Source organism: Chiloscyllium plagiosum, chromosome 3, assembly GCF_004010195.1.
Source record: "Chiloscyllium plagiosum isolate BGI_BamShark_2017 chromosome 3, ASM401019v2, whole genome shotgun sequence".
Lineage (NCBI taxonomy): Eukaryota > Metazoa > Chordata > Chondrichthyes > Orectolobiformes > Hemiscylliidae > Chiloscyllium > Chiloscyllium plagiosum.
Window position 1 is genome coordinate 53,264,137 of NC_057712.1, and position 12,750 is coordinate 53,276,886.

Consider the following 12,750-nt stretch of genomic DNA (forward strand, 5'->3'; position numbering starts at 1 on the left):
GTCCTGGATGGAATCAAGCTTCTTGAGTATTGTTTGAGCTGCCCTCAACCAGGCAAGTGGGGAGTATTCCATCACACACCTGACATGTGCCTTGCTTTGTGGACAGGCTTTGGGAAATCAGGAGGTAAGTTACTTGCCGCAGTATTCCTTGCCTTTGATATGCTCTTGTAGCCACTGTGCTTAAATAGCAAGCTCAGTTGAGTTTCTAGTCAATAGTAACTCAAAGGATATTGATAATTCAGTGACGGTAATACCAACAGTCAATGGTTATATTGTGCCTTATTAGACATAGACATTGTCCGACATTTATGTACTACAAATCTTACTTGCCAATTGTCAATCCAAGCCTGAATACTGTTCAGATCTTGTTACATTTGAACATGGATTGCTTCCATATCTAAAAGTCATGAGTGGTGCTGAACAATGTGCAATTATTAGTGAACATTCCATTTCTGGCCTTAAGATGGAGGGAAGGTCAATCATGATTCAGCTGAATATAGTTGGACCTAGAACACAACTTTGAAGAACCCCTGCAGAGATATCCTGGAGCTGAGATGAAAAATCTACAATTTTACATATGCAAGCACATCCTTCATCTCTGCTGTTCTGAAGCCAGCAGGTTCATCCAAACCAATGTTGACAAGAAAACAAATAACAAGACTGGTCACATACAGTATGGTCACATACTGATAAATGTTTCATATCTAAATACAAAGATAATGTTCAATGGTCAGACAGTGTGATAATAGCATTACTCACCAATAGCAATATGAACAGAAAGCACAGGCTGGTTTAATGTCAAGGCCCAAAGCTGGAGACCATGCATGGCTTTCACTCCTTTAATAGAGAGAAGAACCTCCTTCACTGAATTGAAGTCCATTCCTTTTGGGGTACCTAAACAATGGAAGTAGGATTTGTTTCATTTATTTCAAAGAAAAAGGTTTATTAAAAATAATACAAAGACATTTGCAATCATAATATTCTTCTCAAAAAATTGAATCCTAAAATATCCTTGTCTTCTAAAATGTTTGCAACATTAGATTTCTGGCGCCAGCACCTTGTTTGATTGAACCTATTAACAAGCTCACTGTGACAAGTCTTCATTTTATCAGCACTTAATGAATTATTTTACTGTTCTTTAACATTTGCACAGATAATAGTGTTAGCATTTATGGACATTTCTTTACTTCACCAAATATCAGTGTATCATAATTATTAGCAGACTTACTTTCTGAAGCACTAGGAGCCCCTTTTGTTTTAGATATTATAACAGTAATGTTCGAGTGCTGACCAATAATTATTTGAGCAAATCAAACAGTTCATAGAATTTCACTCAACTCTGTTCCCATAAAGAGAAATCAGAAAACAGGTTGTTCTGGTCCAGTCAGTAGACAAAAAATGTCCATTGTGGTTATTTTTATGTTAGCATGAACTCAGTGGCAGCACCTCTAGCACCACACACCATCATCTCCAACACTAGCATTTTGAGCAAACAATCCATTGTTTGTAATGTCATGAGTGTTGGTGCTAAGCATTTCTAATATTGTATATTGTTTGAATTATTATTTTTAATTTATCTGGTTTATTTACTGTCTTGTATTGACATAAATCTCTGTTTGAACAAAATATTTACTCAACCATTTCTCTGGTATTTTGAACCTATCCACAGTCTTCAACTTTTAATCAGTTATGAAATAGAGCCATAATCCACAAAGAACCAGAGGCACTTATCTTCATTAGAAAGAGACAGTTGGTATGTTTAGCTTGAGGGCAAACACTCCACAGCATAGGCAAAAACGTGAGGAGGGAGGCTTCTATAAAATACCGCAGCCAGCATGGAGATTGAAACCAAGTCATTGGCTTTATTCAGTTACTGAGTCCCGAGTGTTTCAACACGTGTGCTGTGGCAAGATGAGAAGCATTCTGCGATATTTTCAGTAAGCAGCATTTCTTTTCCTGATCTTTGAGGCTGTGCCCATTCTTCAGATTCTAGAGCCTTGTGTCTATTATTGAAGATAGTACCTGTTAACACTAAGCACACCTTGGAAATGTGCATGTGCAAGTTTTTAGGCTTCCAATTGCACACACACGTGGAGATTTGCCACCATGCATGCATCATATTCATCAAATGTGATGTTTATGAGCAATCAATTCAACTGAGAAAAGGTGGGTATGCCATGAAATTGTTTGTTTTGTCAAATGTGCTTTGACATTGAAAAGCTTGGAACCACTGACCTGGTCAACTGAGCCATCCAAGTCCATCGTAATCCATGATAACATATGTGTAAACAATATAGAATGGTGAATGTGCTTTATTGATTGTAAAGAGCTTCAAAATGACTAGTGGTCTCGAAATGTGGTACATAAATATAAGCTTTTCTTTCCTTTATAAGTAAGCATTAATGGCTACATATTTTTAATTGATGATCTAATTAAGGGTGGGTTGGGAATGTTTAAATAGATTATATTTCTCCAAAAGCATTGCATTCAATTATGTCCTACCTTCCATAAGTACACGGAAGACGTCCTTTAAGATAGTTATAGTGGAACCCAGGACAAAAATGGAGAAAAAGAATGTAGAGATAGGATCTGCGACTTTATAAGCAGGCTTAAATTGGAAAAAAAAAACAGTAAAGAGATTAGTTTGCATATTTATGTTAAAAAGACATTATGAATTTTTAGTTAAAATTATATTAAAATGTCTATATCCCATAGATGAAAGCAAGTGTGGATCCATGCATTTCTTTTCAGTTTCATTATACAACTGTAACATGGACTGTACAATTAATTTCCTCTCCACTTCTCCTGAAACATGTGTCCCTATTGTGTTCTCTGAGATACTGGTAGCTCTGGGATAATGCATGTTTTGGCAGTGTGATTTGGCTATAGCATTGCTGAAGAATTAAGGAACAGTATTTTGGAGAACGCTTACCTCGATTGGCAATAGCGAAATTTCAACTGGGATCGGTTTACAAACTTCATTCTGTGCTTGCGCCAATGTGCAAGCTGAAATCTTCAAGCTGTTCTGCACATGCGCTAGTATTCTTGCCATTTTTTTAGATTTCCTACAGCCCTTTGGCCCAACAAGTCCACACCGATCCTTCGAAGAGTAACCCACCCAGACCCATGCCCCATCCACCTAACACTACGGGCATTTACCTAACTGGCACATTTTTGGACTGTGGGAGGAAACTGGAGCACCCGGAGGAAACCCATGCAGACACGGGGAGAATGTGCAAACTCCACACAGGCAGGTGGAAATTGAACCCGGGTCACTGGCGCTGTGAGGCAGCAGTGCTAACCACTGAGCCACCGCGCCACCCACATGTGCTAGTGTCTGTGCATGCGCGATGCTGGTGCCAGTCTTTGAGGCATTCTGTGCATGTCATGTACTGTACAGAGAGCAGTTTTCTTACATTGTTCAAATGTATTGGGTTAAATTTACCTATGTATTGTTAATAAATAGGATTTCAACCTTTATTCGGGCTGTGCTATACTTTGAGTTCAAATTTTGGGTGAGTTTTGAGCAATTGAGAGTGATTTTTTTGCTGGTCTGCCTCTAACCCCACTTTTCCCATTGGCTCTATTGTTTCTATTAAGTGAGGTTTCACTGCAACAGACCTATGGCATTATCGGAGAATTATTTGTATTTAGCCATGTGTCTCACATGTATGATTGTTTATAGTAACTATTGGTAGGCTAATTGATCACAGGGAGCATCAGAGTTCAGGCTATTGTCAAATGATATCTGCACATATCATTCTAGCATGACCCATTAAATAGGTGATCAGTGCTGCCTACTTTTCTTAATCTAGCAGACGTCAAACAATGTATCATTAATCAGGGATTAAATCAAAGACTTTTCTGCTCTTTTATTTTGGTTTAATGGTTCAACGGGTACATTTGCTGAACTATTGACTGAAACCGGGTTATATTAATTCTCTTTACAGCTCAATAGTAATTCATTACTATTGATGTAAGATGTAAATTAAGTAGTGAATTCACTATTTCTTATTAACTGAAAAACACTCTACAAAGTGATAAACATCTTGATGTTCTATTTTCATTATTCAGGTGCCATGTAGTTTACAACTATCTCCATGAACAGTGGTTTGTCTGCTTTTATTGGAGGCTAAAGCCAGTGACAGACAAAAGCAATGTTTGGAAGGCAGTCAGTTCAATTATGGAGGACCATGTCTATTTTTCTCCCAGGAACATCCATCACCCCTCTAGCTTCTAGTTTCGGCTTGAGGTAATGAATAGCAATTAGATGTGCCAGACAATGGCCATCAACAACGAGAGAGAATCTAATAATTTCCCCTTGATATTCAACGGCATTTCACTGGAATTCTCTCCAAGCCACAATCCCATCCGTTCTTTCACTATCACTTGGTTAGAATCCTAGAATTGCCTTCCTAAAAGCATTGCGTGTACCCACATTACATAACAAAGAACAGTATAGCACAGAAATAAGCCTTTCGAGCCACCATGCCTGCACAGACAGATGATGCCTTTCTAAACTAAAAGCCTGTTGCCTCTACTTGGTCCAAATTCCTCTATTCCCTGACTATTCACGGTATCTGTCAAGATGCCTGAATCTGCTTCTAACACCTCTTCGGGCAGCATTACTACCCTCAGTGTGAAAAAATAAACCTGCCTCGCACATCTCTTTTAAATTTACCCCCCCCCAACTTAAACAGAGTACTGACATCCCTTGAAGAGAGACTCCAACTACTCTTCTATGTCTCTCAAAATTATGTAAACTTCTATGAGGTTTCCCCTCCAATTCTAACATTCAAGTGAACTTAAACCAAGTTTGTCCTACCTTGGGAGGTATTGGAGCAGGCATAAAAGTGCCAAAATTTTCCTGATCCAAATGAATAGCATCCCAGGCTACTGTGGAAACCACAGAGGCTCTGACACAAATCTTTAATTCCTCTCTGGCCACGAGGGAAGTGCCATATGACTGGAGGACTGCTAATGTGGTTGCATTTTTCAAGGGTCGTAAAGATGACTCAGGAAATTACAGACTAATGAGTCTCATATCAGTGGTACGGAAACTAATGGAGAAAATCCTGAAGGATAGAATTAATATCCACTTGGAAAGGCACGGGTTGATTAGGGATAGTCAGCATGTCGTTGTCAGAGGGAGTTCATGCCTAACAAAGTTATTAGAATTTTTCACTAATGTGATCAAGTACGTGAGAGAGAAGGGGTATGAAATAACTCCACGGCTGGTATCCTGTCACCAAGTCATCCTTTGTTAGAGAACCCTTAACACTGATCCAGCTTCATCAGAGCCAGCTCTCAGATTGAACAGAAGCTGTCAGCTAGGGCACCCAGATTGGACCAGATTAACAGACCCAATCAAGGAACTTATATTCGATGAGGTCTACCTGGCTTACTTAGGTACATTCACTACATCCCTCCCCCTCTAGGAACAAGGATATAGGTTTTTTTTGTAGCTACTCCTGGGGCATTTTAGCACTAGGTCAGGTTCCTCTAACTCTACCTCTGCTACAGGTGGCATGTAACGTGCAGCTGTCTCCTCCACCCGGAGCATCTCAAGAAATTTATTCTCCTCTTCAGGTGGCAAAGTCGTTAAGGCAGCAACAGCTGCCACATCCAACTCAGATTCCAAGGTATCTGGTTGATGGATAGAAAGAACCTATGGGTTCTCAAACAGTCAGAAAGGCAGTGGAGGAGCCAGGTGCATGTTGCCAGGTACATTGTCTGCGAGCTTGCAGATTTCATAAGGGCCAGCTGCTTGTTCAAAGCTGTCATACCTACCTGAACTTTACACATCACTGGACCTGACCTCACATCGACCATGCCTTTTACCTATGCAGGGCCTCGCTCGGGGTTCCTATTCTAAACTTTGTCCCCTGAAGTAAACTGTCTCTCTTGCTTTATAGAGTCTTACGTCTGGCCTGAACATTCCTGATGCCGATTCACACTTGCCCTCCAGATCCAGGAAGATCAGATTTAGCCGGGTGCAGAGACTCCTCCCTTAGCAGCTCTGCTGGAAATATCCCTATAGTATGAGGGGTGGTCTTATAGTCAAATACGAATCAGGAAAATTTTCTATCTAGTGAAATTGTAAACTGTTCCTTTAACCCCGCCTTCAGATTTGGACTGGTCTTTCTGTGAGACCATTGGATGATGGATGCTATGGAACTGTCCAACTATAATGAATACTATTTGACTTTAGGAAATACTCAAATTCCCTGCTAGCAAACAACTATCTGTGACCAACACTGTTGGGAGTCCCTGTATTGTAAAAAGGTGCGCGAAGTTTTTCTAACGTTGTCCAAGTGCTTCAAAAAACCACTTTGAGTGGGCATCCGCAATGACTAAGGACATCCAGCTCAGGAAAGGACTTGCATAGTCAATGTGTAACCAATCCAGAGTTTATTTGCTCAATTCCTACGAATGTAGAGAAGGTGGTGATGGCAATATTTGTCCTTGTTGGCACACTGGGCACTGCCCCACCAATGTGGCTATATCTGCATCCAATCCTGGACCCTGGCCACCAAATATAACTTCTTTCCAACATTTACATTTTGGAAACCAATGGATAACCCTGGTGGAATTCAGCCAGTATCTGGCAGTGATCTTTGCTCATGACAATCCCGTTGCTCCTCATAATAACTTGCTGTCCTCCACTATGATCTGATCTCTCCAGGGTAGGTTGTGCCTTACAAACCTTATTTGAGATGGTGACCAAACAGAGTGGTTGATGTGGCATATTCACCTGATGAAGAAGCAGCGCTCCGAACCTAGTGCTTCCAAATAAACCTGTTGGACGATAATCTGATGTGTGATTTTTAACTTTGTATACCCCAGTCCAACACCGCCATCTCCAAGTCATTAAAGTGAGAGGTGATAGATATAAGATAGATGTCAGAGGTAGTTTCTTTACTCAGTAGTAGGGGCGTGGAATGCACTGCCTGTGACAGTAACAGACTTGTCAACTTTAAGGGCATTTCAATGGTCATTGAATAAACATATATATGAAAATGGAATAGTGTAGGATAGATGGGCTTCAGATTGGTTTCACAGGTCAGCGCAACATTGAGGCTGAAGAGCCTATACTGCGCTGTAATGTCTTATGTTCTATCTTGCCTCACATAAAAAAAAATTATTCGCACACACTTTGTGGTAATGAACCCACTGTCATTGTCAGTCATTATGTTTAAGGTTCACTAGAACCATAAATAGAACATGAGGGTAAACTTGAACAGGGAATACTTTATGGTAAGTCTCTCAGCTCTCCAGTGTTTTTTTAGGCTGTAGCCCCTTGCTCTCACTTCCAGCTCATCAGACCCGCTGTCTTAACCAACTATATACTTAACAAGAACAACCTTCATGAAGCACAGCGATCAAAACTAAAGCAATTGAAGCTTTATTTCCTCTCCTTTAAATTCCAACCCCTTTGAGATAAAGGCCAATGCTGTGTTATCCTATTTTAATTACTCTTCATAACTGTGCACTTAGCTTTTAATGATTTTCTAAATACATTTTTCTCAGTTGTTTCTTTCTCACCAATGAAACATATTGATTTATAAAAATGCAATCTTCCAGAGAGATTTAGCATTGAAAGTACTAAAAAGAAACTTATAATTTCTTTGTGCTCTTTTATAGTGCAATGGTTAACATGATCACTGTACATACTTGTGATTGCGAGCTTACCAGAGATGTTAATGCATTTAAAATAGTTTGTTAACTTCATCAAATTAACCAACAGGAATTGAATGCTAATACAGTAACGCCTCGATTTATGAACTTAATCCGTTCCGAGACCCAGTTCGCGACCTGAATCAATTTTTCCCATTGTTCAGATAGCGTAAGAATGCTTGGATGGCTGTTCACAGCACATGTGCCAAAGACGAACTGAATGAGATCACGTGGGACCTGAGAGCTTTTGCGTTCAACAAACGCGTAGCAAAGCAGAACAATGAAACCACGTGGTCGCACACGGACTTTTTGCGTTCGTACCTTGAATTTCGCACGTACATTGAAGCAAAATTTTATGTAAAATCCTGTTCGTAAACCGATTTGTACATGAACGGGGTCGTTCGTATGTCGAGGCGCTACTGTATATTAAGGAGCCATCTCAAAGAATTGGAATCCTCAAATATTTTAAACCACATCCAATGATACAGTTTGATATTGTATCATGAAGTAAACATCATTAATTAAAATACATATAAAAGAATTATTAGAATACCACAGTAACCTTAAAGAAGATGACTGTAGCCGCCACAAACACTCCGATGCTCTGAAACAAATCTCCAATAACATGCACAAAGGCAGCTCTCACACTGGTGTTGCCTAGATGATTTTGTTGGGAAGAATTTTCATCAACTGTGTTGTTTTCTAACTCCTCGTAACCAAATGCGCGACCATGGCTATGGGAAGTATTCGACTGATGAAGTAACACAGCCATTCTGCAACACAAATAATTGTGGTGACAAAATTTATCAAATGTCTTTTTTATTCTCAAGGACTTTGGTGGATTAAAGTTAAGTTGCTTCAGCATTTGTAGCTTTAATAGCCTACAAATAATTTCAATATAGTATCATAACCCAATAGTCGCGAGTTTGATACTTTGAGACATCATAGCTGTGTTTATTTATTTAACACATTCTTTGCTTGACTATTCAATTCATCAAACTAAATGAAGATTTGCTATGTAATTTGTTGAATTAATTCTATTGAATCATTTTTATGGCATTTATAGAGTCATAGAGATGTACAGCATGGAAACAGACCCTTCGGTCCAACCCGTCCATGCCGACCAGGTACCCCAACCCAATCTAGTGCCACCTGCCTGCACCCGGCCCATATCCCTCCAAACCCTTCCTATTCATATACCAATCCAAATGCCTCTTACATGTTGCAATTGTACCAGCCTCCACCACATCCTCTGGCAGCTCATTCCATACACGTACCACCCTCTGCGTGAAAAAGTTGCCCCTTAGGTCTCTTTTATATCTTTCCCCTCTCACCCTAAACCTATGCCCTCTAGTTCTGGACTCCCCAACCCCAGGGAAAAGACTTTGCCTATTTATCCTATCCATGCTCCTCATAATTTTGTAAACCTCTGACGCTCCAGGAAAAACAGCCCCAGCCTGTTTAGCCTCTCCCTAGGCTCTGATCCTCCAACCCTGGTAACATCCTTGTAAATCTTTTCTGAACCCTTTCAAGTTTCACAACATCTTTCCGATAAGAAGGAGACCAGAATTGCATGCAATATTCCAACAGTGGCCTAACCCAATGTCCTGTACAGCCGCAACATGACCTCCCAACTCCTGTACTCAATACTCTGACCAATAAAGGAAAGCATACCAAATGCCTTCTTCACTATCTATCTACCTGCAACTCCACTTTCAAGGAGCTATGAACCTGCACTCCAAGGTCTCTTTGTTCAGCAACAGTCCCTAGGACCTTACCATTAAGTGTATGAGTCCTGCTAAGATTTGCTTTCCCAAAATGTAGCACCTCGCATTTATCTGAATTAAACTCCATCTGCCACTTCTCAGCCCATTGGCCCATCTGGCCCATTTGTCTATATTTCACTGCTAATAAAAATGTTGCATCATTATTTGTCTCATATGTCTGTAGCCCACTCACAGGGTGTTCATTAAGTAGCTGGGGAAATCATATTTAAACAAGATTAACGTTCTGAAACGTGGTAGTTTTTATATATTGCAACCTCCTGTTACTCCTCATGCATAACTGGACGTGACCCACTTTCTGACCGTTGAAGCAGATCCTTTTGAAGTTGCAATAGAAGTGGAACAGTGATTGATTTGTAGGGGAGGTTTTGTATGTTCTTAAAGGCAATACATTCAGACTTGTAGACATTTACAGCATGGCCTCTCTGGCCATCTGCACTAGTCAACAAAGATATGACTGCACTAATCCCATGTTACAGCTCTTACTTCATAGGGCTGAAGGCTACCTCGATGCAGGTGAATATCAAAATAGTGTTTTAGTATTATGTGTTTCTGGCCAAACCACCCCTTCAGGTGATGAGTTTAGGCAATGGTTAAAAAGCCTTCTCTCCTCAACATCCCTCTTAGCCTTGTACCTCTTACCTTAAATCTATGCTCTCCTTGCAATTTACCAAACTACTAATTGGAAGAACATCTTTCTATGCTCCTCAATCTTATACAGCTTGGTGAATTCTCCTCTCAAATTTTGCTGCACCAAAGGAAACTAATCCTAGCCTTTCCAATCTTCCTTCAAATGTCAGACCCTTCAGCCATACAGCATCCTGAAAAGTCCTCTCTCCACCCTCTTTAGTGTAGTCACATCCTTTCCATATTTCAGTGAGCTGAAGTGCATGGAGTAGTTTGTTTCACGTGGTTCCAGCATAACCTCTCTTCTCTCGCATTCAATGCCACGGCTAAAAAGGCAAGTATCCCGTTTGTCTTCTTAACTCCTAATCTACCTGCCTTCAGGAATCTGAAGATATACACATCAAGGTCACTCTGATCTTCAGCCATTACGAGGTCCTACCATTCATCATGTAATCCATTTTCTTGTTAGTCCTCCCTCACACTTTCCAGGTTGAATTTCATTTGCCACTGCTGTACCCAGCTGACTAGTATGTTGATATTCTTCTGCAGTTTATAGCTATCCTCCTCACTATTTATTACACTACCAATTCTTGTATCACGCACAAATTTCTTGATCATGACCCCAACCTTTAAGTCTCAATTAGTATTGTACACCAAAAACAGCACTGAGCCCTTCAAAACTCCACTGGATACAGACTTCCAATCACAAGATCATCTGTCTACGCTCACCCTCTGCTTCCTGCCTCACAGCCAATTTTGGATCCAACATGCCTTGGATCCCATGGCTTCTCGTTTTCTTAACCAGTGTGCCATGAGTGACCTTATCAAAAACCTTGCATAGACCACATCAAATGCATTACCCTTCTTCCCTTAAATTTATGTTGACTATCCCTGATTAATATATGTCTCTCCAAGAATGGATGTATTTTGTCTCAGAATTCTTCCTAATAGCTTCCAAAGCACCAAGATTAGACTTTTCTCTTTTTATTAATGAGATAATGTCAGCAAGCCTTTGGCAACTCACCTCTCATGAGTAAGTATCAGAAAATTATTGCCAGGGTACTTAATATCTCTTCCCTTTCCATCCTCAATAATCAGACTGGGATAGGTTTCATGCAGACCTGTGGGTCTAATCACCTTTAAGGCTGCTAAACCCATTATTATTCTCTCTTTCTCTCTCTCTCTGTTAATTTCTTCCAATACTTCATAGTCCTTTACCCTGACATGGATCATTCTTTTACATAGTTAGAAAACTCAAAATATTCTATGAGGACTGCACACATATCTTCTGGGTCCTCACATAGATGACTTTAAGATTCATATGGGCCTTGCTCTTTCCCTAATTATTTATATATTTTTAAAGTTCTTTTATTCTAATTCCAAGAAAACGTAAGCAAAAAATTCCAAGAAAGTTAGAAATAGCAGACTTCAAATAATTTCTGGGGAATCAACACTAAAACAATCTCACAGATAATAATGCAGCATGTTACAACAAGCTTCACATTTAAAGAACCAAATCATTATCAAATTGAGAGTTATTTGGACATTATGTGTACACCTTACAGGAACTTGCATAATGTGGGGTTCAACTGAGATATGAAGGACATGAAGGTGTGGGTTACACCCTGACCTGTGATGACCTCAGTTGATCTCAGTACAAACACTAATACTGGATACAACCTTTCAAACTAAGGAGGACAAGAGGAAAAGTAAAGTAGGTTCCAATTCCTGATTCCTGTAATTACGAGGTGGATGTCACATGCAGAGAAATTAGGCTTTTTGAAATAAACTTGCAACATTATTTAGTTTCATATGAAAAGGTGATGCACTGGGGGTCTTAAACATCTGTGGAACCATGCTTCAATATGAATCAGCAACTTCATGTAAAAGACAAGGAAATAGCTATATTTATTAGCTGATTATTTTTATATTGTTAGCCTCTATGTATTTGTAGCTGGTTTATGTCTTTAAAAAGCCACAAGCATAATCTGTTTTTTAGAAAAGATTAAAGAAATGAATATAAAGATAAGTTTATGTAAAAACAGAACCATTCAATTTTTAGAAAGTGCAGAAGTTGCCCAAAAGGCCCCTATAGTGATCCCCCACATAGATGTTCAGTAAAATCGTGGCAGATCTTGACATCAACTCCCCTTTTCTAAATTATCCCTATGTTCTTTGATTCAATTAGATTCCAAAACTCATCCAATTGCAGCCCTGACCAGAGAATTTGGTAACTGAGAAACCATCAATTCTCATTAATTCAACGCCCCAGCTGGACATTATACTTTGTCAAGGCCTCTTTTGGTCATAGGTTTCAATTGCTGCTGGTAAAAGACTTAATGTAAATCTTATTGGAATTCTGAAAGCAAACATTATTTGTGTGATTAAGTGTTCACATGCATTTATATGGCTTACATGATATTGACTCCTATTGCACACCCGGATGTTATAAGCATTACATGGCTTTCAATCTCAAAGTCTTTGCTGATCAGTCGCTGGATGGCAAGGTAAACCAATACAGCTGTTACTGCCCAAATTGATAGTACGGAAAGAAGAGCCCCTAGAATTTCTGTGAGAAAGAAAACAGAAATTAGAGCAAAGCACTTCTAAAATTATTGTACAGATACCTACTGTACCCACATTCAGATTCCCAGCCAAAAAA

The 12,750-nt window shown here is 39.6% G+C and overlaps 1 protein-coding gene across 1 annotated transcript in view; it reads right to left on the reverse strand.

Annotated features, from left to right (window-relative positions):
- slc30a2 (solute carrier family 30 member 2) overlaps positions 1 to 12,750 on the reverse strand; it is a 137,020-nt gene that overhangs the window by 2,977 nt on the left and 121,293 nt on the right. The window contains exons 4-7 of the mRNA XM_043682126.1: positions 12,504 to 12,657; positions 8,240 to 8,450; positions 2,503 to 2,608; positions 760 to 894 (exon numbers count right to left, since the gene is read on the reverse strand). Of these exons, the coding sequence (XP_043538061.1) occupies positions 760 to 894; positions 2,503 to 2,608; positions 8,240 to 8,450; positions 12,504 to 12,657 (606 nt within the window). The remainder of the gene's footprint in view (positions 1 to 759; positions 895 to 2,502; positions 2,609 to 8,239; positions 8,451 to 12,503; positions 12,658 to 12,750) is intronic.